This window comes from Leuresthes tenuis, unplaced genomic scaffold (assembly GCF_036924035.1).
Source record: "Leuresthes tenuis unplaced genomic scaffold, fLeuTen1.0.hap1 SCAF_17, whole genome shotgun sequence".
Classification (NCBI taxonomy): Eukaryota; Metazoa; Chordata; class Actinopteri; order Atheriniformes; family Atherinopsidae; genus Leuresthes; species Leuresthes tenuis.
This window is the reverse complement of record NW_027325371.1, coordinates 2,138,399-2,164,667: the sequence shown is the minus strand read 5'-3', so window position 1 is coordinate 2,164,667 and position 26,269 is coordinate 2,138,399. Positions and strand designations below refer to the sequence as shown.

The window sequence follows — 26,269 nt, the reverse complement described above, 5'->3', positions numbered from 1 at the left end:
AAATTAAGTAAATTAAAGGCAAAAAAACAAAAAGGAGTCAAAGATGGAAAATAACAAAAAGACACAAAGGAAACAGACAACAAAATGAAACAAAAATATTCAAACTGGGCCACAAAATAACAAAAAATGAGGCACAAATTCAACCCCTAAAAGGTACCAAATGACCTCAAAGACTCACAGAATCATTACAAAGATGCAAGATGACAATAATGAGTTGTTACACAATAAAAATGAAGAAAATAGGACAAATAGAATATAAATACATATATAAGGAGATTTAAAACTACCACAGAGATGCAGGATTGTCACAAACTAAGAAGAAAATATGAGAAATAACTTGTGGGAGAAACTGTGATGACCCACCTGAAGGATAAAACAGAACAATTATAACATTTACCATCAATAAAAGCTGAATTAAGACTGAATGTGAGCAAAGGGATCCAGAATGATCAGAGACACAAAAAGACCACACAGAGATAAAACGACCACACAGACGGCTGTTAAAGAGATGGAATAAAGCAACATGACGTAAAACAACATTTTACAGAGGAAAATAACTCGGATCAGACGCAAAACAACCAAATTAAAGGAAATAGATACAGAATGGCAACAAATCCTAAACTAAAAGAGACAAAAATAATAAAACTGGGTCAAAATACAACCATAAAGAAAAACAAATCAATAAAAATGACTTCAAAGCACACAGATCGGCTAAAAGGAGACGCAAAATGAGATGTTAATTAATAAAAATGGAACAAAAAAGACAAGAACAGTTACCAAAGAGATGCAAAACCAGCAAAAGAAGAAAGAAAATGACCATGAAAGATGCTAAATCCTTCATAAGAGACACAAACTGATGACCCGACTGAAAGAGAAAACAACATTATGACAGAAAATGGCCACAAACAGCCAATATGGCTTAAAAAAGATAGAAAATGACCATGAAAGATGCTAAATCCTTCATAAGAGACACAAACTGATGACCCGACTGAAGGAGAAAACAACATTATGACAGAAAATGGCCACAAACAGCCAATATGGCTTAAAAAAGACAGAAAATGACCATGAAAGATGCTAAATCCTTCATAAGAGACAAACTGATGACCCGACTGAAAGAGAAAACAATATTATGACAGAAAATGGCCACAAATAGCCAATATGGCTTAAAAAAGACAGAAAATGACTTCTAAAAGATGCTAAATCCTTCATAAGAGACAAACTGATGACCGACTGAAGGAGAAAACAACATTATGACAGAAAATGGCCACAAACAGCCAATATGGCTTAAAAAAGATAGAAAATGACCATGAAAGATGCTAATTAGCAACAAGTAGATGTAACCAGAGGAAACACAACCAGGAAGAGTTGTTTGTGTCTCTGTGTGTGACAAGTTTTCCTTCCTCAGAGGCAACAATCACTCAGACACACTTCAGTCCACGCATGCATTTTACTGCTTTTTAATAGAGTAACGAGGCGCTTTGCACTATGCATCAAGTACAATCAATATGCACAGCCACAGAAAGGTGTCACCAAGGGAGCTACAAAGTACATGGCAATTCAAAGAGTTACAAATCAGCATCCAGAGTCAGAACGAAGGTCAAACGAAGCAGAGAAGTTACGCACATTCAGTGTTCGGAGGGAATATTCACAGACAACGATCAGTTCATCAGCTTTAGAAAAGAGGGTCTGTACAGCAGGGTTCTGCCCGTCAGAGATCAGGAGGATCAATCAGTACCTGGTCAGGAACAAACACTGATAACATGGAGTAGAAACAGTTTAAAAACAGCTTTACAAAACCATGAGAGGCGGCGCAGGACATGATGGGAGCTAAATGCAAAGCGGCGGCGGCAACAAAAATACACATTTATCCTCCTCCTCCAGCAGGAAACAGAGTCCGCTCTTTGAGGCTCTTCTCTGAGGGCGCTGGAGGCAGCGGGAAGGTCCGGATCCGGGTCCACATGTGGTGAAACTATCTGAAACACAGAAACAGGCTGATGAAAGCACGCGGCGCCGTTTGTTCCTGTTTAACACGCCGCCGCCACCGCTGAGCGTTACTCTCTCAGACGCTCGCCGCTTTAACTCAACCCGACGTCTGAACCAGCTTCCTGCTGACGTTCTGGATCCATCTGTGACGCGTTTACACCCAAAACTGGTGTGAAATGTTGGATTTACCATCACAGCAGCGGCAGGACGTGTGAGATTTAATGAGTAAAAAAGCTTCTTTTAGCTTTTTGTTCCCTTTAACAGCGTCTGAGTCAAATTAAAGAGAAAAACTACTGTAAACGCAGTAAAACCCAAGAAGAAGAAGCCAGTAAAGTGGAGCGTGTTCCAGCGACTTCATCGCTCAGGTTTGGTGTTTTTCTCCGAATTAAATTCAATATAATTCAGTTAAAAAGCAGCATTCATTTACTGAAAAGAGAAGAAGAAAGCGTCTGAGTCAAATTAAAGAGAAAAACTACTGTAAACGCAGTAAAACCCAAGAAGAAGAAGCCAGTAAAGTGGAGCGTGTTCCAGCGACTTCATCGCTCAGGTTTGGTGTTTTTCTCTGAATTAAATTCAATATAATTCAGTTGAAAAGCAGCATTTATTTACTGAAAAGAGAAGAAGAAAGCGTCTGAGTCAAATTAAAGAGAAAAACTACTGTAAACGCAGTAAAACCCAAGAAGAAGAAGCCAGTAAAGTGGAGCGTGTTCCAGCGACTTCATCGCTCAGGTTTGGTGTTTTTCTCTGAATTAAATTCAATATAATTCAGTTAAAAAGCAGCATTCATTTACTGAAAAGAGAAGAAGAAAGCGTCTGAGTCAAATTAAAGAGAAAAACTACTGTAAACGCAATAAAACCCAAGAAGAAGAAGCCAGCAAAGTGGAGCGTGTTCCAGCGACTTCATCGCTCAGGTTTGGTGTTTTTCTCTGAATTAAATTCAATATAATTCAGTTAAAAAGCAGCATTCATTTACTGAAAAGAGAAGAAGAAAGCGTCTGAGTCAAATTAAAGAGAAAAACTACTGTAAACGCAATAAAACCCAAGAAGAAGAAGCCAGCAAAGTGGAGCGTGTTCCAGCGACTTCATCGCTCAGGTTTGGTGTTTTTCTCTGAATTAAATTCAATATAATTCAGTTGAAAAGCAGCATTTATTTACTGAAAAGAGAAGAAGAAAGCGTCTGAGGCAAATTAAAGAGAAAAACTACTGTAAACGCAATAAAACCCAAGAAGAAGAAGCCAGCAAAGTGGAGCGTGTTCCAGCGACTTCATCGCTCAGGTTTGGTGTTTTTCTCTGAATTAAATTCAATATAATTCAGTTAAAAAGCAGCATTCATTTACTGAAAAGAGAAGAAGAAAGCGTCTGAGTCAAATTAAAGAGAAAAACTACTGTAAACGCAATAAAACCCAAGAAGAAGAAGCCAGCAAAGTGGAGCGTGTTCCAGCGACTTCATCGCTCAGGTTTGGTGTTTTTCTCTGAATTAAATTCAATATAATTCAGTTGAAAAGCAGCATTTATTTACTGAAAAGAGAAGAAGAAAGCGTCTGAGGCAAATTAAAGAGAAAAACTACTGTAAACGCAATAAAACCCAAGAAGAAGAAGCCAGCAAAGTGGAGCGTGTTCCAGCGACTTCATCGCTCAGGTTTGGTGTTTTTCTCTGAATTAAATTCAATATAATTCAGTTGAAAAGCAGCATTTATTTACTGAAAAGAGAAGAAGAAAGCGTCTGCGGCAAATTAAAGAGAAAAACTACTGTAAACGCAGTAAAACCCAAGAAGAAGAAGCCAGCAAAGTGGAGGGTGTTTCAGCGACTTCATCGCTCAGGTTTGGTGTTTTTCTCTGAATTAAATTCAGTATAATTCAGTTAAAAAGCAGCATTCATTTACTGAAAAGAGAAGAAGAAAGCGTCTGAGTCGAATTAAAGAGAAAAACTACTGTAAACGCAATAAAACCCAAGAAGAAGAAGCCAGCAAAGTGGAGCGTGTTCCAGCGACTTCATCGCTCAGGTTTGGTGTTTTTCTCTGAATTAAATTCAATATAATTCAGTTGAAAAGCAGCATTTATTTACTGAAAAGAGAAGAAGAAAGCGTCTGAGGCAAATTAAAGAGAAAAACTACTGTAAACGCAGTAAAACCCAAGAAGAAGAAGCCCGTAAAGTGGAGCGTGTTCCAGCGACTTCATCGCTCAGGTTTGGTGTTTTTCTCTGAATTAAATTCAGTATAATTCAGTTAAAAAGCAGCATTCATTTACGGAAAAGAGAAGAAGAAAGCGTCTGAGTCAAATTAAAGAGAAAAACTACTGTAAACGCAGTAAAACCCAAGAAGAAGAAGCCAGCAAAGTGGAGGGTGTTTCAGCGACTTCATCGCTCAGGTTTGGTGTTTTTCTCTGAATTAAATTCAGTATAATTCAGTTAAAAAGCAGCATTCATTTACTGAAAAGAGAAGAAGAAAGCGTCTGAGTCAAATTAAAGAGAAAAACTACTGTAAACGCAGTAAAACCCAAGAAGAAGAAGCCAGCAAAGTGGAGCGTGTTCCAGCGACTTCATCGCTCAGGTTTGGTGTTTTTCTCTGAATTAAATTCAATATAATTCAGTTAAAAAGCAGCATTCATTTACTGAAAAGAGAAGAAGAAAGCGTCTGAGTCAAATTAAAGAGAAAAACTACTGTAAACGCAGTAAAACCCAAGAAGAAGAAGCCCGTAAAGTGGAGTGTGTTTCAGCGACTTCATCGCTCAGGTTTGGTGTTTTTCTCTGAATTAAATTCAGTATAATTCAGTTAAAAAGCAGCATTCATTTACTGAAAAGAGAAGAAGAAAGCGTCTGAGCTGATGGAGGAACGCACCTCTACTGGCTGCTGTGTCTCAGTCCTCTCCTCCACCCGCCCTCCGTCGGCGTGCTAGCTGTGGGGCTGGGGGGCGATACTGGAGCAGTCGGTGACCAGCAGCCCCACGGCGCTCGGGCTGGACACGGTGATGGCCACGCTGGTGGTTCCCACGGGCCCGGCGCTCGTCGGGTTGGGGTCGCCCTGCTGGGCGTGGGTGCCCATGTGACCCTGGAGCTGCGTGGCCGTCTTGCACTGCACCCCGCACAGCTGGCAGAGCAGCACGCCGCCGGCTCCCGTGCCGCCGAAGCCCCCCCGCGCCCCGCCGCTCTCCTTCCACTCCTGGCCGTGGTGCTTCTGGGCGTGGACACGCAGGTAGGTGAGGGTGGTGAAGCCTGCAACACATGAAGCCGTTAGGGGCGACGACGCTGGAGGAAATGGTGCATTCTGGGACTATTTCCGGCGGCGGATTGATCCCGGCAGCACACGTGACGTGATGCGGCGGCGGCGGCGTCTTACTGCGGTTGCAGAGGTGACAGGAGTGATGCTGCGACTGGTTGTGGACCCTCATGTGGTCGGTGATGTAAGCAGCCGACAGCAGCTTCCCGCAGATGTGACACGGCACCTTCTCCTCGTGGCGGATCAGGTGCGCACGGAGGCGGTCCCGCGTGGCGAAGGCCGACGTGCACGTCTGAGGAGGAAAGGTGGCGCATTTTTAATGAAGTTTAATGGAAATAAAGTCACGGATTTCAGATCTCTGAAACATTTACAGACAAAATATCCTAAATCTAGTGAAAACAAACCTCCTCCACCAGCATTTAATGATTAATTAGTGATTCATAAATGACTAAATGATTCATAAATATTAAATAATGACTCATAAATGACTAATAAATCATTAATATATGCACTCATGTGAAAAACAAAGTAACTTCTGCAGGATTTACGTATTAAAACAGAATAAAAGCCGTCTGATCCTCATCAGGAGGTAAAACTGATCCCAGATCACACCGTACCGTGCACTTGAAGGGTCTCTCTGTGGAGTGCACCTGCCGGACGTGACTGTTGAGGTGGTCCGGCCTGAGGACACAAAGCAGAACAGAAGTCACTCCAAACCAAAGAGTTTATTCACAGAGCAGAACAGATGAAGTAAGAGACAAGAAACCAAATAAAATCCTCTGAAAGGAAGTCAGACTGGAGCCAAATGCCAAGGAGAAGAGATATGGAGGTAAACTGTTCCACCATCACTTCTCACAGCATCTGGTTGGTGGATCTCAGAGCATCTGGTTGGTGGACCTCTGACCATCTGGTTGGTGGACCTCTGAGCATCTGGTTGGTGGACCTCAGAGCATCTGGTTGGTGGACCTCAGACCATCTGGTTGGTGGACCTCAGAGCATCTGGTTGGTGGATCTCACAGCATCTGGTTGGTGGACCTCTGAGCATCTGGTTGGTGGACCTCTGAGCATCTGGTTGGTGGACCTCAGAGCATCTGGTTGGTGGACCTCAGAGCATCTGGTTGGTGGACCTCAGAGCATCTGGTTGGTGGACCTCAGAGCATCTGGTTGGTGGACCTCAGAGCATCTGGTTGGTGGATCTCACAGCATCTGGTTGGTGGACCTCTGAGCATCTGGTTGGTGGACCTCAGAGCATCTGGTTGGTGGACCTCAGAGCATCTGGTTGGTGGACCTCAGAGCATCTGGTTGGTGGACCTCAGAGCATCTGGTTGGTGGACCTCAGAGCATCTGGTTGGTGGACCTCAGAGCATCTGGTTGGTGGACCTCAGAGCATCTGGTTGGTGGACCTCTGAGCATCTGGTTGGTGGACCTCTGAGCATCTGGTTGGTGGACCTCAGAGCATCTGGTTGGTGGATCTCAGAGCATCTGGTTGGTGGACCTCAGAGCATCTGGTTGGTGGACCTCAGAGCATCTGGTTGGTGGACCTCAGAGCATCTGGTTGGTGGACCTCAGAGCGTCTGGTTGGTGGACCTCAGACCATCTGGTTGGTGGACCTCAGAGCATCTGGTTGGTGGATCTCAGAGCATCTGGTTGGTGGACCTCTGACCATCTGGTTGGTGGACCTCACAGCATCTGGTTGGTGGATCTCTGAGCATCTGGTTGGTGGACCTCTGAGCATCTGGTTGGTGGACCTCACAGCATCTGGTTGGTGGATCTCAGAGCATCTGGTTGGTGGACCTCAGAGCATCTGGTTGGTGGATCTCAGAGCATCTGGTTGGTGGATCTCTGAGCATCTGGTTGGTGGATCTCACAGCATCTGGTTGGTGGACCTCTGAGTAACTCAGGCTATTTCAACCTTAAAAGTGAGCTCAGAAGACTGAGATATGATTTACGATCTGATCCAAATCCAAAGAATTACAGCAGTCCAAGAACCAGGTGAGGGGACACTGAGTTTATCTTCAGCTCCACTGGGGAAGAGAAGCTTTCATCTTGGAAATAAGGCTCACTGATAAAAACTAGTTTTAGCGGCTGCACTGATGTGTTTGTCCACTTTAAAAGAGCAGTGGACGATTATTCCCAGATTTCCCAGGAGCCAAACGACAGGGGCTAAAGTTCCCAAAACTAATCACCTCAGTTTAACTTTCATTTAGATTCAGAGCTGACCAGGTCAGCAGAGGTCAGATAGGCCTGTAAACATAAAGATGGACCCCAGAGCTAAAAGATGAAGAAGAAGAACCCAGAGTGATCAGAGGTGGTCGGTGTCAGAGCATTCAGAGAAGAAAACCCCTCAGACTGTCTCTGTTTCAGGCCTTTGGCTCGGCGGCGGAGGAGGAGGCGTTACCTGGAGAAGGCCTTGGCGCAGTGCGGACAGACGTAGGGCTTCTCCACGCCGCCTTGGTGCGAGCGCACGTGGTAACTCATCCGGTCTTTCCTCTTGAAGCGCTGCTGGCAGATGGGGCAGGAGTACGGCTTCTCGTCCGAGTGGGACAGCCGGTGGCGGTTGAGGTGATACACGTCTCTGAAGGCTTTCCCGCAGGCCTCGCAGGCGTGGTTCTTCCTCACCTGGTTGGAGCTGGGAATGGGGTTGGGGTTGGGATTCTGGTGGACAGAAGAAGAGAAGCTGAGAAAATCTGGGAATTTTATTCTATTACAGACAATGTGAACACAAGATATTTCACATAATAGTTCTCCAACATTCTCTGCTGGGGACGGTCCAGCACCCGTACCTCTTCTTCCTCAGCCAGGCCTCTGGAAGTGGGCCCTGATACAACCCCATACCATCACAGAGGTGGAAGTATAAGAATAAAAAAGTCAGGACAGTAAATCTTTTCCCACTTTGTTTCCTTCTGCCAACACTTAAAGCCGTTCTGACTCTGAGGAAACCAGGTGAGGCAGAGTTCCAGCTGTTATTTTGTCCCATTCTTCCTTAAACAGGTCTGAATACCAATAATGACCAAATTACACCAAATAATGTCCGAATTACACCAAATAATGATCAAAATATACCAAATAATGACCAAACACTTTGTTTCCTTCTGCCAACACTTAAAGCCGTTCTGACTCTGAGGAAACCAGGAGATGCAGAGTTCCAGCTGTTATTTTGTCCCATTCTTCCTTAAACAGGTCTGAATACCAATAATGACCAAATTACACCAAATAATGATCAAAATATACCAAATAATGACCAAATTACACCAAATAATGATCAAAATATACCAAATAATGACCAAATATACCAAATAATGACCGAATTACACCAAATAATGATCAAAATATACCAAATAATGACCGAATTACACCAAATAATGACCAAATTACACCAAATAATGTCCGAATTACACCAAATAATGACCAAATTATACCAAATAATGACCAAACACTTTGTTTCCTTCTGCCAACACTTAAAGACGTTCTGACTCTGAGGAAACCAGGTGATGCAGAGTTCCAGCTGTTATTTTGTCCCATTCTTCCTGCAAACAGGTCTGAATACCAATAATGACCAAATTACACCAAATAATGATCAAAATATACCAAATAATGACCAAATTACACCAAATAATGATCAAAATATACCAAATAATGACCAAATATACCAAATAATGACCGAATTACACCAAATAATGATCAAAATATACCAAATAATGACCGAATTACACCAAATAATGACCAAATTACACCAAATAATGTCCGAATTACACCAAATAATGACCAAATTATACCAAATAATGACCAAACACTTTGTTTCCTTCTGCCAACACTTAAAGCCGTTCTGACTCTGAGGAAACCAGGTGATGCAGAGTTCCAGCTGTTATTTTGTCCCATTCTTCCTGCAAACAGGTCTGAATACCAATAATGACCAAATTACACCAAATAATGACCAAATTACACCAAATAATGACCGAATTACACCAAATAATGACCAAATTATACCAAATAATGACCAAACACTTTGTTTCCTTCTGCCAACACTTAAAGCCGTTCTGACTCTGAGGAAACCAGGAGATGCAGAGTTCCAGCTGTTATTTTGTCCCATTCTTCCTTAAACAGGTCTGAATACCAATAATGACCAAATTACACCAAATAATGATCAAAATATACCAAATAATGACCAAATTACACCAAATAATGATCAAAATATACCAAATAATGACCAAATATACCAAATAATGACCGAATTACACCAAATAATGATCAAAATATACCAAATAATGACCGAATTACACCAAATAATGACCAAATTACACCAAATAATGTCCGAATTACACCAAATAATGACCAAATTATACCAAATAATGACCAAACACTTTGTTTCCTTCTGCCAACACTTAAAGACGTTCTGACTCTGAGGAAACCAGGTGATGCAGAGTTCCAGCTGTTATTTTGTCCCATTCTTCCTGCAAACAGGTCTGAATACCAATAATGACCAAATTACACCAAATAATGACCAAATTACACCAAATAATGACCGAATTACACCAAATAATGATCAAAATATACCAAATAATGACCGAATTACACCAAATAATGACCAAATTACACCAAATAATGACCAAATTACACCAAATAATGACCGAATTATACCAAATAATGACCAAATATACCAAATAATGACCAAATTATACCAAATAATGACCAAACACTGTAAAATCTCAGGGAACTTTTCTGCATTAATGCTGCCATCAGAAGTGGAAGTGGGCCCTGATCCAACCCCATACCATCCCTACAAACAGACAGAAACTAACCCTTGTTGGTTGAACCTCTCGGGTAGCTCCTTGACTCCAGTTCAAACTAAAACCAACATGTATTTTGACCAAAGCGCCTCACACAACGCATTCAGAGCTCAGAACTGTGCTGAATGTGTCACCTTTAAGCTGAGTTGCCTTCCACAGAGCAGAGCCAATAAAACCTGAGACTGGAACCAAAACTTGGTCCAAACACTTTTAAGCAGAAGAAGAAGAAGAAGAAGAAGAAGAAGAAGAAGAAGGCTGCACACCCACCTGCTCCATGGACCCAACTACGACCACAGCTGCCTGGATGGGTTGAGGCGGCGCAGCCATGGTTACTGTTGCAGGGGCGATGGACACGGGGACCAGCTGGCCCTCCGGGTTGGTGTGCTGACCGGGTTGGGGGAGGGTCTCTGTGGCGGGAGGCGGAGGCTGTGGGGGGAGGGTGAGCTGGAGGAGAGACAGGGGGATGGTCTGCTTCTCCACCCGGCCCGCCTTCGCCGCTTCCTCCTTCTCCCGCGCCGTTCGGTCCTTCATCTTGATGCCCGTGTGCACGGACTGGTGCCGCCGCAGGTTGTAGCTGTTCTTGAACTCCTTGTTGCAGGTGGCGCAGATGTGGGCCGGCCGGCTGGGCTTGGCGAGCGGTTTGACTGGCGGACACAGCAGACATGGCAGCAACAGTTCAGATCCGACTGAAAGAATCAGCACCAGTGAGGTTAAACCCTTTCTCTTTTTGCCCTTTGGCTCCGCCTACAGTTGGGTGATGTAACGCCGCCGTCACAGAAACACATCTCAGTGGGAGCCCTGCACATGCACAGCCACACACGTGAATTTCATGTTAAAGACGCCATCGGAGGCGGTTTCAAACCCGGGAATGTATCCTACGGTTGGAAATCAACCAATCACAGCAGAGACGGCTCGTCTTTGCAGCCAATGGCTGCCACTTCTACGGTTACCATGGTTACTAACCTGAGCAGGGAGGGGCTTTAAGGAGCTGAAGCACAGCAGAGGGAGGGGGAGGAGCCAAAATGTACTTTTTACTTTTGAAACTTTTTTAATTCATGTCCACAACGATGAACAAATCTAAAGTTCTGATCGTTTTCATGTTTTTTTGTCATTTTATCCACATAAAACAACAGGTGTGACTCAGGAGGTCATGTGACTGCACACAGGTGGACTTTAACTAATCATGTGGCACCAGATCAGATTCAGGCTTCATATTAAAGGTCTGTGTTTGTGTGCAACACTTCTTATTTTTTACATTTTGCATCATTAATCTGGAGGATTTTTCCACTGAAAACACTTTAAAATGAGGAAAAACAACAGGAAACAGAACCATTTGGATGGATGATCATCTCTCCAGCCTCCTGTGTTTACATTGTGCTCTAAGTCCTCACCGGGCAGCGGCTCCTCGCTCAGAGCGGCGGTGTCCACGGTGGACGGCGGCGCCACGATGTGCTCCGCCGGAGGACTCTGAGCCGGGCCGGTCAGCTCTGGCAGCAGCTCGGACTGCAGAGGCGTGTCCGGTTGGTTCTGAGTCGGCGTCGTCTGCAACGGTTCAACAACATCTGTATTAACAGTCCAGAAGTTTAAGGAGAAACCACACGGACCTGAGCCCAGGAGAACGGGACGTTTCACAGAAAAGTTTCAGAAAAGTTTCTAAAATACAACAAAATTTAGAGTTTTTAAATGTTTAACGGTTTATTTAACAGATAAAAATCTAAATAAATGATTTTCAGAGTCTTCACTGATCCACTTTATTGATCTCTGGACATTTCTGGATGCAGCCGTGGACTGTGTTGAGTGGAAATGCTTCTCCCAGCTCCTCCTGAGCCCATGTGGCTGTATGGATCATGGTGGCCTGACGGTTTCTCCTGCAGTGCTGCCTGAGGGCTCCGAGCTCATCCAGCAGGGCTTTCTGTCCTTGGCCTTTCCACACTGAGACTTCCCCAGACTCCCTGAATCTGTTCCCAATATTCTGCTCTGTAGATGCTGAAAGACCAAAGTTCTTTACAGTCTGACTCTGAGGAATATTTCCTGAACTTATTGATGATTCTCTGATGGAGTTTGGCCCAAAGTGGTGAGCCACGACCCATCCTTGTTGGAGAGGCTGAACCTTTGGTGGAAGCTGCTTTTATACCCAATCCTGACACCCTCACCTGTCAGCAGGTAACCTGCTGCTTGGAGAAGCTCCAGAAGCTGTTGCTGTAGATTCTATAAACTTTCTGTCTTTCTTTGGCTCCAGAACAACTTTTACTGAGTGATGCTGCAGCAGATTCTACATTTGCTTCTTTTTTCTAAATATAAAGAAGTTGGTCAGTGAAGACTCTGAAAATCATTTCTTTGGACTCGTTTCTGTTCAATAAAACCTCAAATTAATCACAGATTTATATTTTTAAAGGATAAAGGATGTAAATATATATTAGGCCTCCTGCTGTGGACGACTGAAACTTCAATACTGCAAAATAAATACAAAAATATGAGTGACTGAATAAATAAGTTTATATTATGATAAATGGAACTAAAATTATATTAAAAAATAATCTGTACAACAATTATTTAATAGAATGTGAAATAAATACATTTTTATGTTTTAATTTTCTTTACTTTGACACCTTTTTTTATTAATATTTAATTATCCTCAAAATGATCAATTGTCTTTTTGATGTGACTTTAATTTGATCTCATTTATGAAAATTCTCATTATTATTTCTCATATTAATTGTTTTATTACTTATTTTTAGTTGCAGTTTTTAAATCATAAACTTTTTTATTTAAATATTTTTGTATTAATTTAAAAGCAGTTTCTGTTCTCCTGTACATAAAATTAACTAATTAATAAACATTTCTAATATAATAAGTTCCTTTTTAAATGACTTTGAAAAGCTGAAATAATGCATCTTTTTGCTAATCTGAGCATCTAAATATGAGATTATTCTACTTTTCTGACTTCTGTCACTTTGACCTCGACACAAAGTTTTGGTTTCCGCCTCGTCGTCGTTATTCTGAGTGAAGATTCTGCAAATGTGACGATTATTTATCGTCTCAAATGTGTTCAGAAACAGAAAAAAAGGCAAAAGATGAAGTTTTTCTTTGATAAAAACGGAGCAGACGAGTCGTCTGCTGCCTGATCGGAGCAAAAAACCCGAGAAAAAAGGGAAAAAAGATGAATTAATACAAATAATAATAATCACAATGTTTAAAAGAGAAATACAGACATGAACAAACAAAGAAATTTATCAATAAATCATGATTTTAATCAGTCTTTGCATAATGCTGCATGTTGACTTAGATTTAAAATGCATCAATTTTCAGCTTTTTATGGAAAACTTCAATCATTTTGTGAGATTTTGACTATTTTGTCAAAACAAAGAAGCTTAAAGTGTCAATTTGTGTGATTATTTTTTGTGAAACATCCAATCAATCAATTAAAAGCGAAAAATTGTGATAAGTTGATAAAATTATTCTACTGATTTTTCTGTTTCCACGTTTTATTTTCTTCCTCTTTGTGGCACTCTTTGTATTCCATACACCCACATATGACCCACAGCTTCAACCCAACAGGAAGTCAGTCATTTTCTACGTTTATTTCTCAGTTTTGGTCCAGTTTCTGACATTTCTGCACATTTTAACAGCCTCTTTCAGGTCTACTTTGGTCGGGCTGAACCAGACGTGTTGGTGCGGCCCGACTGAGAAGCTTTGGAGTCTTTAAGGAGGCGAATCTCAATGTTTTGCCAAGAAAATGATGATGTAACCGACTGAAAATGTTCAATCTGCTCTGAAACTGACAGGTTATGAGACCAATCGCTGTTGATGTCATCATCGGTCAGGGTTCAGTTCAAGTTGATTTGAACCCAAATTCAGTTTCAGTCTGTGAGGACAGTGTATGGACCTCAGGTCATTAATTCTCTCTCTCTGGGGAGAACCAAACCAAAAACTCCCCCCTGACCCCTTAATGACCTCCCCCATCCTCTCTGACCCCATCCAGGGATGTGAAACACCCCCACCCACCTCCGTCTTCTCCTCCCCACACATATAAAAGCTCAACCACAAAGCAGCTCCAGCCTCAATTAACAACTCACCTGAAAGAGGAAATTACTCCAGGAGGTATCCATCCTGAGGGGCTGAGAACGACCCCGCCTGGGACCACAGAGGGGCGGGAGGAGGGCGACGGAGCCCTGGGAGAAACGCTCCAAGAGCTGCTACAAAAACAGTCTGAGGCCTGCGGCGCTCCTCTGCCCGCTCGGGTTATTGAGTGGAAAAATGTGCTGACACCGGACGATTTTCAGATTAAATAAACTAACACTTCTTGGCTGTTTCGCTGCTATAAATTATGACTTTACGTGAAAATCTGTTGGCGACAAACAGGCTCTGACGGGATGATTTTGTAGATGCGACAAAATGGTTGGTATCATGCTTGCTTTCAAGGTGCATTTTAATACAATTTGCTTATGTCTACTGTCGTAAAAATTAGTGAATTGCATGCAAAGTAGAGATTATTTTAATTCGGATGAGCAGTCGGACCGTGCCAATCATGTTCAGCAGCTGTTCAGGAGTCATTTATGCTCGGTAGCTCCGTGAAGGCCGCAGCGGCGGGATCCAAGCCTCGGCGTTGCGTACAGCTCGTCCCCTCACTAGAGGGCTCCCAGTCGGCCGCGGTCCGTGGCTCCGCCTCGGTGTTTCGATCGGCAGGATGACATCTTTCTCTTTTTTTCAAACTCCCTCCCTCCCTCTCTGTCTTTCTTCCTTTTCTTTTTTTATCTCCTCTTCACCCCCTCTGTCCCTCTCTGCTTTAAAGGGAAAGTATTTGGTGCGTGCACCCTCCTCGCGGACCCCGTCTCGTGCCGTGCCGTCCCACTCGCCCCCGCCGCCGCCGCCACTTGTCGGTAGGCCGACAAATAATGAAATCCGACATTTATACTATCAGCGCGGCCGTTAATCCTTCCGCTCAGCCGCTATAAAAATATCCGCCGCTGCCCGTCACAAACCCAGACAGCCGAACGGTCCGGACCGCGTTCGCCAAACTCGTCGATAAAATGGTGTCGGGTTTAGCTAAAACAAGGCTTTATCCCTCGAGCATCTTAAAGGTAACGATTCGCGCAAGTGCAACAGCTGGATCTAACCTCCATACACATGACGTCCAACCCTGAAAGGCCGGCGCCGAGCCGCCCGCCAGACTCCATGTAAAAAATGTTTGATTTTAGGTTTTCTCCTTCGTCCGCATGATTTGATGCACGAAAACAGCTTTTTACCATTTTATATAAAGCGTCCACGTATCCGGCTTACATGGAAATAAACATTTTATTACTTAAAATTATATTTTTAACTAACTGGTCAACATGTGGCTCGTTTTTTACGTTTATACGTCGGAATAGACACAAAATGAATTGAAAAATGCATGTAAAATAAATCACAGACATGTTGAATTAGTCGAGAGATGAGTAGAGATGGAAAACCGCCAAAAAGAGAAATTAAATATCTGTTTGATACACAAAACCCCCAAAAATCCATGAAATAAAACCAAATGGTCAAAGAGATGCTAAAGTATTTAACAAATGTGCCAAATATTTACACCAAAATGGGACAATATCACTTATGATCATAATAAATCCATTAAATTATCAACTGAAGCAAACAATATTATATTAATTATATATAAACTACCGAATGTGACACAAATTTAGCTTAAAAGTGACTAAATGATGTGAAATCTTTTGTGTTTAAACCGTTTATCTAAATTATTTTGAGCTGTAACATGATCATGTGACGATATGAGTTTAAACGTGTGATGGTTAAATCGACTAATATTTACAGTTTGATGGTAATTAATAAAAATAAGAAGCTGAAGATGCCAGAGTATCTTCAGCTGAGGTCCAAAACAGCTGAAAGAAAGCAAAACGGTGTTCCTGATCCTTCGTTTTATCGAGGTTTTCCTCCTCAGACAAACGAGGATACGTCAGGGCTGAGGAACCAGCTGTAACTCTGTGAGAACTGCAGGTTCAGAGGACTTTCAGCTCAAAGTTCTGGTCCACAGGTGCTGACCCAGACCTCCAGGTCAGCCGGGACGGCCCAAAACATCCAGAACTTCAGCATCTCGGGGCGAATCTCTTCCCTCAAAGCTGCGTCAGGAAGCTTTTCACCAACCAGAGCTCCTCCCGGGCCGAGCAGAACCTGGGGCGACCCGCTTTCCTTCAGACCAGCAGAACCTGGGGCGACCCGCTTTCCTTCAGACCAGCAGAACCTGGGTCGACCCGCTTTCCTTCAGACCGGCAGAACCTGGGGCGACCCGCTTTCCTTCAGACCGGCAGAACCTGGGGCGACCCGCTTTCCTTCAGACCAGCAGAACCTGGGTCGACCCGCTTTCCTTCAGACCGGCAGAACCTGGGTCGACCCGCTTTCCTTCAGACCGGCAGAACCTGGGTCGACCCGCTTTCCTTCAGACCGGCAGAACCTGGGGAGACCCGCTTTCCTTCAGACCGGCAGAACCTGGGGCGACCCGCTTTCCTTCAGACCGGCAGAACCTGGGGCGACCCGCTTTCCTTCAGACCAGCAGAACCTGGGTCGACCCGCTTTCCTTCAGACCGGCAGAACCTGGGGAGACCCGCTTTCCTTCAGACCGGCAGAACCTGGGGCGACCCGCTTTCCTTCAGACCGGCAGAACCTGGGTCGACCCGCTTTCCTTCAGACCGGCAGAACCTGGGGCGACCCGCTTTCCTTCAGACCGGCAGAACCTGGGGCGACCCGCTTTCCTTCAGACCGGCAGAACCTGGGGCGACCCGCTTTCCTTCAGACCGGCAGAACCTGGGGCGACCCGCTTTCCTTCAGACCGGCAGAACCTGGGGCGACCCGCTTTCCTTCAGACCGGCAGAACCTGGGTCGACCCCCTTTCCTTCAGACCGGCAGAACCTGGGGCGACCTGCTTTCCTTCAGACCGGCAGAACCTGGGGCGACCCGCTTTCCTTCAGACCGGCAGAACCTCCTGTTTTTCCTTTTTTCAGCTCAGGACCAAACATCAGACACAAACTCACACTTTCATAATTTCTTTATTCTGCAGCTTTTTTTACAGCAAAAACCCTCAAAATACTTCAACTTGTCTTAAATAGAACTCTAAAGTTGGCTTTTATCTCCACGAACAAACGTCTTCGTCTCACACAGTCCAGGAACTGAGCTCCACCAGACACGGCCTACATCAGCAGCACAAACAGAACACTTTTCCTATGACGTGCCGACTAAACGCACCTTTTCTACCACGATTAAAAAACATCAGGTTTAAATAAGCCGTCACCCGTTGATCCACAGCACAAATACCAAAGTGAGCAGTAAAAAACAACAAAAAGTGGCTCGGATGCAGGAAAAAAGGGAATATTCACACGCTCCCTGTTTCACGTGAACCAAAAGGATGAAAAACTATGAAAAAATGATGGAAAACGATGGAAAAAGGATGAAAAATGATGGAAAACGATGGAAAGGAATGAGGACTGAGCGCTGGACGGCGACACCGTTATTTAACAGGTCGTCCTGCTTTATTTCGGCCGCCAAAATAAAGCAGAATTCACCTTTAAAACCAGGTCAAATGGGTCGTTTGAGCTTCTGGACGAGAGCAGCGACTAAAGGCTGCGTCGTCACATGAGAACCGCTAAAACCTTCCATAAAAGCTCCTGCAGAGGAGACCTGAAACGTGGCTGCAGCTTTCCTTCAAACCTCGGCGCCGTTTTCCCTTCAGGCTGCAGACGGTGCGTTCAGGCCACAGGACAGACCGTCAGATTAATCAGTTTCTGGGTTAACGCCAACTCATCTGGACACATTCTGTGATGCAGACAGTTGAGGTGCTTCGGAAAGTCGAGGTTTCCTCAACAGGACGGGTTCTTCAGAGTCTCGGGGTTAGTCAGGGGTAACGTGGGGTCGGTATCTCACTGAAATCCAGCTGTTGAACCGACGCACAGCAGCTGCTTAACAGCTCCAGCATCCGATGATGCTGACATGCTGCATTCAGGGGGTGTAAATGATTGTGGGAGCTTTGAGAACAGTGAGGATACACAGAAAATCCTTGACTTTAAGACATGGATCCACTTGGGATCCTTCCTCGACTTTGAGAAGCACCTCTGGTCTGCAGACCAGGTGCGACCAACCAGGTGCGAGCGACCAGGTGCGAGCGACCAGGTGCTACCGACCAGGTGCGAGCGACCAGGTGCTACCGACCAGGTGCGAGCGACCAGGTGCGAGCGACCAGGTGCGAGCGACCAGGTGCGAGCGACCAGGTGCTACCGACCAGGTGCGAGCGACCAGGTGCGAGCGACCAGGTGTGAGCGACCAGGTGCTACCGACCAGGTGCGAGCGACCAGGTGCGAGCCGCTCACCTGCCCACATGGGAGGCTTCAGGACAGCTGATCCAGCAGGAAATCTTAGCTTTCCTGCTTTAAGCGACAAGAAGAAAACATCTCATGATTTCAAACTGTTGCTTCGTCTCAGCAGGCGCCAGGATCGTCCGAGACTCTGACTTAAAGACGTGAAAACACTGGTCAACACCAGAGGGAACATCTGGGAACCTCTGGGAACATCTGGGAACATCTGGGAACATCCAACCATGAGCAGATCATTAACTGTGAGCTTTTTTCTGAGGTCGGCTGACGTTTAATTCAGGAAATCTCCCGACCAAAACTGTTTTTTATGATCAACTCTAAGCCCATTCGGGCGTTTTGTGCAGCTGCGTCGCCCCCTGGTGGCCATAAGCCCCGCCCCCTCAAGGAAAAGCTGCCTCTGGTAACCGTGTGATGTCATTTCAACGCCACCTTTCTGTCGGTGTGGAATAAATAAGATAAATAAAAACAGAAGCTTCTCCGACTCCATCTGCCTGGTTTTGGAATATTCGGTGATATTTGGTCCTAAACCGCCGACTTCCCGCCGACAGCCTCCCGTCACAAACAAATAAAAAGTGATGTGGATTCGCCGCCGCCGCCTCCTGCTGCTGCTGACCTCTCACTGCCTCTTTGCTGCGCTCTCCCGCTCGGCGGCGTCCATGGCGGCCATGTTCTGGGAGGCGGTGACCAGGTGCAGGGCGCTGATGCCGGACTTCAGCAGACAGATGATCCCGCAGAGGCCCTGCAGCCAGTAGAGCCAGGCTGCAGCACAGAAACAGACTTTATTTCACCTGCTCACAGAGGAAACTGCTGCAGACAGAAGAAAAGGAGCCTCAAACCGCCTCAGACCTGATGACGTCATCAGGCTCAGACCTGATGACGTCATCAGGCTCAGACCTGATGACGTCATCAGGCTCAGACCTGATGACGTCATCAGGTTTATGCACATCTGGATCTCACAATAAGGCGTCACTACAGCGAAGAACCGACAACATGCCGCAGAAATAAGACGAAGCGGATCAGCTTCACAGGACCAGACTCACTCGGTTCTGTTGGTGAGGAAATTCAGTCCTGAGTGATGGAAAAACAACAAGGTGACGCAGCTGAAGAGGAACAGCTGGAAAACAGCTGCTTTATAAGATCAGAGCGATAAGATGACCTCATTATCAACGGGATCCTCTGAAAAAGCTGCAAACAGCTTCACGATCGTCTCTTTTCTCACTCAGAATCCACCATAAACCAGGAGTTAAATCCTTTAAAGGGACAATCCACAGAGAATCAGCCGGTTTGGGCTGAAACTGATCTGTTTAATGAGGTCAGAGGGAGGAGATGGAAGCTGGGAATCATCCTCTCACAGAGCAGGACGTCCAGCCCTCATTTCTTCATACTCTTACAGGAAGTGGGAGCAGAGATCTACTGAAACACTTTTAACAGAGTTCGGTAAATTCAAAGGAGCCTGAAAGTCAATCCAACAGCTCCTGTGACAGATGGTGATTATAAAAACATCAGAAGAAGAAGAAGAATGAGCAAAACTCTCCTTTTCTTCTGTAACCTGAAACATCAAAAGTTACTTCTTTTTTAACCAATCTGACAGGAAGCAGAGGCGTAACCGCCTCAGACCTGATGACATCATCAGACTCAGACCTGATGACATCATCAGGCTCAGACCTGATGACGTCATCAGGTTTATGCACATCTGGATCTCACAATAAGGCGTCAATACAGCGAAGAACCGACAACATGCCGCAGAAATAAGACGAAGCGGATCAGCTTCACAGGACCAGACTCAGTCAGTCCTGAGTGATGGAAAAACAACAAGGTGACGCAGCTGAAGAGGAACAGCTGGAAAACAGCTGCTTTATAGAAAACTCTGGGAGATCAGAGCGATCAGGTGACCTCATTATCTATCCTCTGAAAAAGCTGCAAACAGCTTCACGATCGTCTCTTTTCTCACTCAGAATCCACCATAAACCAGGAGTTAAATCCTTTAAAGGGACAATCCACAGAGAATCAGCCGGTTTGGGCTGAAACTGATCTGTTTAATGGGGTCAGAGGGAGGAGATGGAAGCTGGGAATCATCCTCTCACAGAGCAGGACGTCCAGCCCTCATTTCTTCATACTCTTACAGGAAGTAGGAGCAGAGATCTACTGAAACACTTTTAACAGAGTTCGGTCAATTCAAAGGAGTCTGAAAGTCAATCCAACAGCTTCTGTGACAGATGACGATTATAAAAACAGAAGAAGAAGAAGAAGAATGAACAAAGCCTAAACTCTCCTTTTCTTCTGTAACCTGAAACATCAAAAGTTACTTCTTTTTACCACATTTAGCTGCTTTTGTGTCACATTTACAGAGATGAAAGAACTCTGTCACGTGCACATGCACGTGCACACACACGTGCACACGCTGCCTCTGCCTCTGAGCAAACACTAGCTTAACCCGACGTTTCTCTGCGTAAACCGAGGCGGATCAGCCCTGCAACGCCTCGTGTCAGAATCTGCTGAGTCATGACGCCTCTTTGCTGACTCACAGTTTAACTTTGCCCCCCCCACCCCCTGCTTTACAGGACACCTGCACAGGTGAACAGAGCTGGAGGGTGAGCTCTTACCCGCCGGGTCCGGGACGTGGTGAAGGATGTAGAGCAGACAGAAGAAGAGCTCGTTCCCGGCGCACATCACGAACAGAACCGGCTGCAGGAGACACAGAACGGTTCATTTCCGCCTCAGCTTTGAACAAACACACTCAACGGAGCTTCTGCTCTGACCTTTGACGTGTAGTAGAGCCGCAGGACCGCGTTTCCAGACAGGTCGATGGTCTTGTGACTCGCTGAACCCTTTATGGTGGAGCTGAGGAAGAAGGGAACACCAATCAGTGGAGATCAATACCAGCAGGGCGTCACATGACCTCTCAGCAGAAAACCAGCGCCGCCTCACGGTCACATGACCCTCACACAGCGGGGCGTTCAACCCGAGGTGCCAACAAACCTGTGCAGGTGCAGCCAGTGGCTGGAGATGTCCAGGCACATGCTGAGCTGGAACAGGAAGGTGTAGGAGGGGTAGAGCAGGGACAGGTTGACCAGCAGACACATGGTGGCGCAGCGGTCCGTCAGCATGTCCATCATGGCGCCGAACTTAGTGGCTGAAGGAGGAGTTTGACAAAAGCACCCTGAATGTGTTTCTCTTTCAGCTAAAAACCCAAAAAATTCATCACAAACAGTTAAAAATGCGTGAGGCAGCGACACAACACCGCCCCCCTCAGGCCAGACTGGGAACTGCTTCACTCACCACCACAACCCCACGCTGGCTGCTGCCAAGTTAAGAGTTAAGGTGGAGGTAAGGTGGGGTAAGGGGGGGGTAAGGTGGGGTAAGGGGGGGGTAAGGTGGGGGGGTGAACGGCTGCAGATACGTACACTGGTTGAGCGCTCGCGCGGCGTGGCCGTCAAAGGCATCGAGCAGCGCGCTGAGCAGGTAGCAGAAGACGGCCGGCCACGGACAGCAGGGCATCAGGTAGAAGGAGAGCAGGGCCAGCACCACCCGGGCGTAGCCTGCGCACGCGCACACACGCACGCACACACACGTTCTGTTTATTTAGTTTGGGTTCGCTTCGGTACAAATTAAAACAACTTCTGCCTCAGTTCAGATCACATCCCAAAGCATTTATTTGATCTAAATCAAAGATTGTTTATGTGCATCTATGTTTTCACTTCCAAAAAGGAGGAATTTAGAGCGATTTTTAGCGATTTTCAGCCTCCATGACGGGTTCTGAGGATCTCCAGTTTGTCCATAAATATGATTAAAAACAACGTTCCTCAGAGAAAGATTGAACACTTTTACATATTTCTGCCTCTAAAGTGCAGAATTTAACCGAGACAAAAAGAGAAATATATGCTTATGTAATGGAGAAAAGGCAAAATAATGTAATTATTATTTCTATTTAACTCTTTCATGTCGTCATAACTTTGAAGAATCTTTGAAGAATTTGCTTTGAAGCTCGAGTTTGATCCAACTCAAATTAAACAGAACAAAACAACCTTTTTTAACAAGAATTAATCAGCAAACCGAAATCCTTCAAACACACAATATTTCCTTGAAAATATTTTGTTTTTCATTTTGACCTTCAGGGCCGCCGTAGAACTGGGTCAAAATCCGTCACACTCAAATCAAATTAGGTCTAAAATCATTTTCTGACACAATATTTATACATCTTTAGTGAGTCAAATCCTCCCCGGAGCCGTTCCGCCCAAATTTTATCAGCATTTATGCTTTTAGAAGGACCGAATCGAGGTAAAAAGAAGAATAAATAAAAAACGGCTTATATTAAAATCTTAGCTCGATTTCACCTCCGTACATCAACCGACTCTGGCAAGCCGAACCAAATCTAAAGATTCAACGCAAATACCAGCGTTTCCCTTAATTTCGCCCTTTTTTAAATGAAGTTTGGTGTGAGCGGTTCTCGGCGGCAGCTAACGCTAAGCTAGCTCTATAGAGACGGTTAAAACTTACCGATCAAATTGGGCACGAAGAGGAAAATATTTTCTTGCGACATCCTGGAAGTCTTTAGGCTCAAACACGGCGTGTCTCCGGGTTCGTTGCCAGCTGAAACCGGGGCCAAACTCCGCAGATGACAGTTGAATTCAGTCGGAGATGACTTCCGCTCAGCGGCAGCGGCTTTTAGAACCGGAAATGCTAAGTTGGACACATCCTTTATGTATTTTCAGAATAAAAGCAAAAACTTTAAACATGAATTTAGCCGCTAAATTAATGTTTAACTCACTAAATTAAATTAATGAGTTCTTCATACACGTTTTGGGACATTTTGACAGGAATAAAAGGACTTAAGTCACTTTAGATTATAAAAAAAAGGATAAAAACTTTATGTTAAACTCAAAAAATAAAAACAAATGCACATTTCTGTTTTTTTTTCTTTTATTTCTCCAAAAGTATTTTGTTACGTTTCTGTACAAGTAATTTTCCAACGTTCCTCCGAACACTTTGCACTGAACCTGAACATTTTAAACCCCTGCCACAGTTCCACCGTCAGCCTCCTCTTCATCATCATCATCATCGCACGTGCCGGCCGGCCACAAACATCACAACAGTCAGGAAGAGAGAGGTTTGTTTTCTTTATAAAACTGCACCAGGAAACCTTCGGACTCACACACCGAACCAGGATTTATGTCAGCACCTTGGGAAAAGTGCTCGTTTGGCTTTTAATAATGAAAACCAGCATTTTTCTTTCCATCTTTAACAATCTTTGCATGAATCCATCACTTAAAAATGTCCTAAATGACTGAAACGTGAAAAACAACCAAAGAAGTTCTGGATATTATCACCTGCTGCTTTAAAGTTACTCATTTAAAAGGATTAATGCTGCATTTTTAATTGATTTAGACAGATTGTGGATGAAAAGTCACAGTTTCAGGTGATGTTTTCATAAGATAAAGAGTTTCCTGTGATGAAGAAGTTCTTCTTCACGTTATTTCAAGCTGAAAACGAGCTTCAGCGAGAATTTAAAGTGTCGAACAAGCAGAAAATCTACATTTTTCAAACTTTTAAGCCAAACAGGAAAGTTTCCCAAAATGTTTCTTCAACGAGCTGAAAGAAAAAACTCCTTCGATGAGTAAAACCGTCGTTTTCTGAGCGCAAATCAAATAAAAATGATTAAACTCGGGGTGCGGCGGCGTTCCTGCTGCAGCTTTAACGGCGGAGAAAACACCTCAGGAATGGTCGACGTGTCACAACAACGTACTTAAAACAGCGATGGTCAGATCAAACCTCTGAAAAGAAGAAGAAGAAGAAGAAAGTTCATCCACCGGCAGATTCCCGTCAGACGGCCTCCGCTCCCAACGTGGCGTCCGTTTGCCGCCGTCTGTCCTGCTCTCGCTCATCGTCTCAACATTTGCACAAACATGAGAACAAAAAGGAAACGTTTCCTCCTCTAAAGTCCGCCCCAACATTCTTTGACTATCAGTGCAAATGAGGTAGGAATGACAACTGCAGACGGCATCGACCACACGGAGGTCGCACGCCACGCCACGCCACGGCGGCGGCGAATTTCAGCCCATTCGGAGTGCAAAAATCAACCCGTGAGGCGTTTGTTGGAAAACACGGAGCGGAAAACAAAGAAAAACCACAAATAAGGAAGAAATAATCACATGTAAAAAGGGTAAAAAATCTAAAGTAAAAACTTCTTTTTCATCTTTAAATTTGACGTTTTTAATTATTTTATTTGAACGTTTTTAACTGAAAACACAAATTAAGTCACTTCTTACTTAAATATTAACATTAAATTTTTTTCCTGAAATTGTCTCAAATTTAAATTTTTCTACAGAATTTTCAACTTTTTAAAGAACAATTTAATTTCTTAAAGTTTCTTCAGTTTAACTTAAAATTTAGATTTTGTCACATTTTCTTTAAAAAAAAACCAACAACTTTCATTTAGCATCAAATTCAGTTAAATCTTTTTTAAAGTTTATTTTAACGTCTGTTTTTCAAATTTAAATGAATTCAGAACTTTTTAAATTCACTTTGAATCTTTTTGACTGATTAAAAACGTCTTTAAAGGGAGAATTTGGTTCAAATATTCAACCCGGCTCATACATGTGATCATTCCTCTCATTTCTTCTTTTTCGTGGATAAAACCGACGACTTTCTGGGCTCCAGATGTTGCGTTTACAGTGTTTTCGGGAACGTAATTCGCCCGTAGAGCGCCTGGATACAAAATAAACGTTAAAAATAAGAAAAACTTGGCACAAATGTAGTGAAAGAATCTGAGATAACGTGCGTAACTCAGCTCGACCTTTGAATACTGGCTCAAAACAAAGAGTAAAGAGTAAAAAGTAGAACGCGGCCCTGCCCAGAACCGGAGACCCCGCCCCTGAGACCCCCGCACGGGATTCTGGGAAACGTAGTCCTCCTTAAAAACATTTATATTTTATAGCTCTATCACAGTAACTTTGCGCTTATTCCCCACCTAGTGGTCAAAAATTGGCAAAAACATTTTAAAAACTTAAAAATTAGCATAAATATTCCAACTGTATTAATAATAATAATAATAATGTTGATGATGGCGTCTATTTGTCTGCATCTAGTACAAATCGGTTCAACTCACGTGACAAAATAATCATTATTACTCTAAGACAGTCTCAAAGTTAGTGCTTCTATATACACTGTAAGTACAATGTGAGTCAAAGTGTTGGACAGCGAACAATCTTCAGTTCACCTGCTGCATTTACAGGCGTTTCTACATTTATATGCATTTATATAAATAGGTAGTGTGCATGTTCATTCATACAAATGCCGTCTGTACACCAGTCCCATGCACTGAATTGTACTAATCTGTAATGCACATGTACATCTTATCTACAGATGCAGATAAACTCACAACACACGAAACGCGCAGCGGCGGCGCCACGGACGCCACGCCGGATTCTCTGGTTTCTGTCAGATGTTTGTGTTCAGTTCAGGAGAAAAAAGGACTAAAAACAGCTTTAAATGAGCGTTTCACACCAGTGAAATGAGTAAAAAGGAAAGATTAAAGCAGCGATTCATCTGAAATCTGCTGATTGAGGAAGAGTTTTAGTTGAAATTCTGCTTTTAACTTTATAAAACTGGAATAAACTTAAATGTTTAAGCAGCTTCTTTGTGTTGGTGAAACACAAACCAAAGAATTCAGGTTTGCAGTGAAGGCTGGAGATAAAAGCAGCTCCAACACAAAGAAGAAGAAGCAGCCTGTTGATGTCTGTGGAGGTCAGGTGATGAACAGCAGGGGGCGCCAAACCTCCACTTCATCTAAATCATTGAGCAAACTGAGGTTTCTAAACGTGTAAATGTGATTGCTCTGAAGCGTTTCTTCTGCTTCTGCACTGAACACGAACTGATCGAACCGATCGAACTGATCGAACCGATCGATCATCCTGACAGTAAACGAGCGCCA

At 44.1% G+C, this 26,269-nt stretch overlaps 2 protein-coding genes and 1 long non-coding RNA gene across 3 annotated transcripts in view; 1 reads left to right on the top strand and 2 right to left on the bottom strand.

Annotated features, from left to right (window-relative positions):
• Positions 1–26,269, top strand: part of LOC140273964 (uncharacterized) — a 145,116-nt gene that overhangs the window by 40,601 nt on the left and 78,246 nt on the right. The gene's annotated exons all lie outside the window — the stretch shown is intronic.
• Positions 1,442–15,151, bottom strand: maza (MYC-associated zinc finger protein a (purine-binding transcription factor)). The gene is made up of 8 exons (XM_072369211.1): positions 14,062–15,151; positions 11,377–11,527; positions 10,253–10,629; positions 7,597–7,853; positions 5,816–5,879; positions 5,319–5,490; positions 4,821–5,194; positions 1,442–1,973 (listed from the first exon to the last, which is right to left on the bottom strand). Exons 1-7 carry the CDS (start codon positions 14,092–14,094, stop codon positions 4,875–4,877), a joined length of 1,374 nt encoding a protein of 457 aa, XP_072225312.1. The 5' UTR covers positions 14,095–15,151; the 3' UTR covers positions 1,442–1,973; positions 4,821–4,874.
• cdipt (CDP-diacylglycerol--inositol 3-phosphatidyltransferase (phosphatidylinositol synthase)) lies at positions 16,996–23,005 on the bottom strand. The gene is made up of 6 exons (XM_072369438.1): positions 22,837–23,005; positions 21,744–21,878; positions 21,319–21,472; positions 21,099–21,180; positions 20,943–21,024; positions 16,996–19,098 (listed from the first exon to the last, which is right to left on the bottom strand). The coding sequence occupies exons 1-6, from the start codon at positions 22,877–22,879 to the stop codon at positions 18,956–18,958; spliced, it is 639 nt and encodes a 212-aa protein (XP_072225539.1). The 5' UTR covers positions 22,880–23,005; the 3' UTR covers positions 16,996–18,955.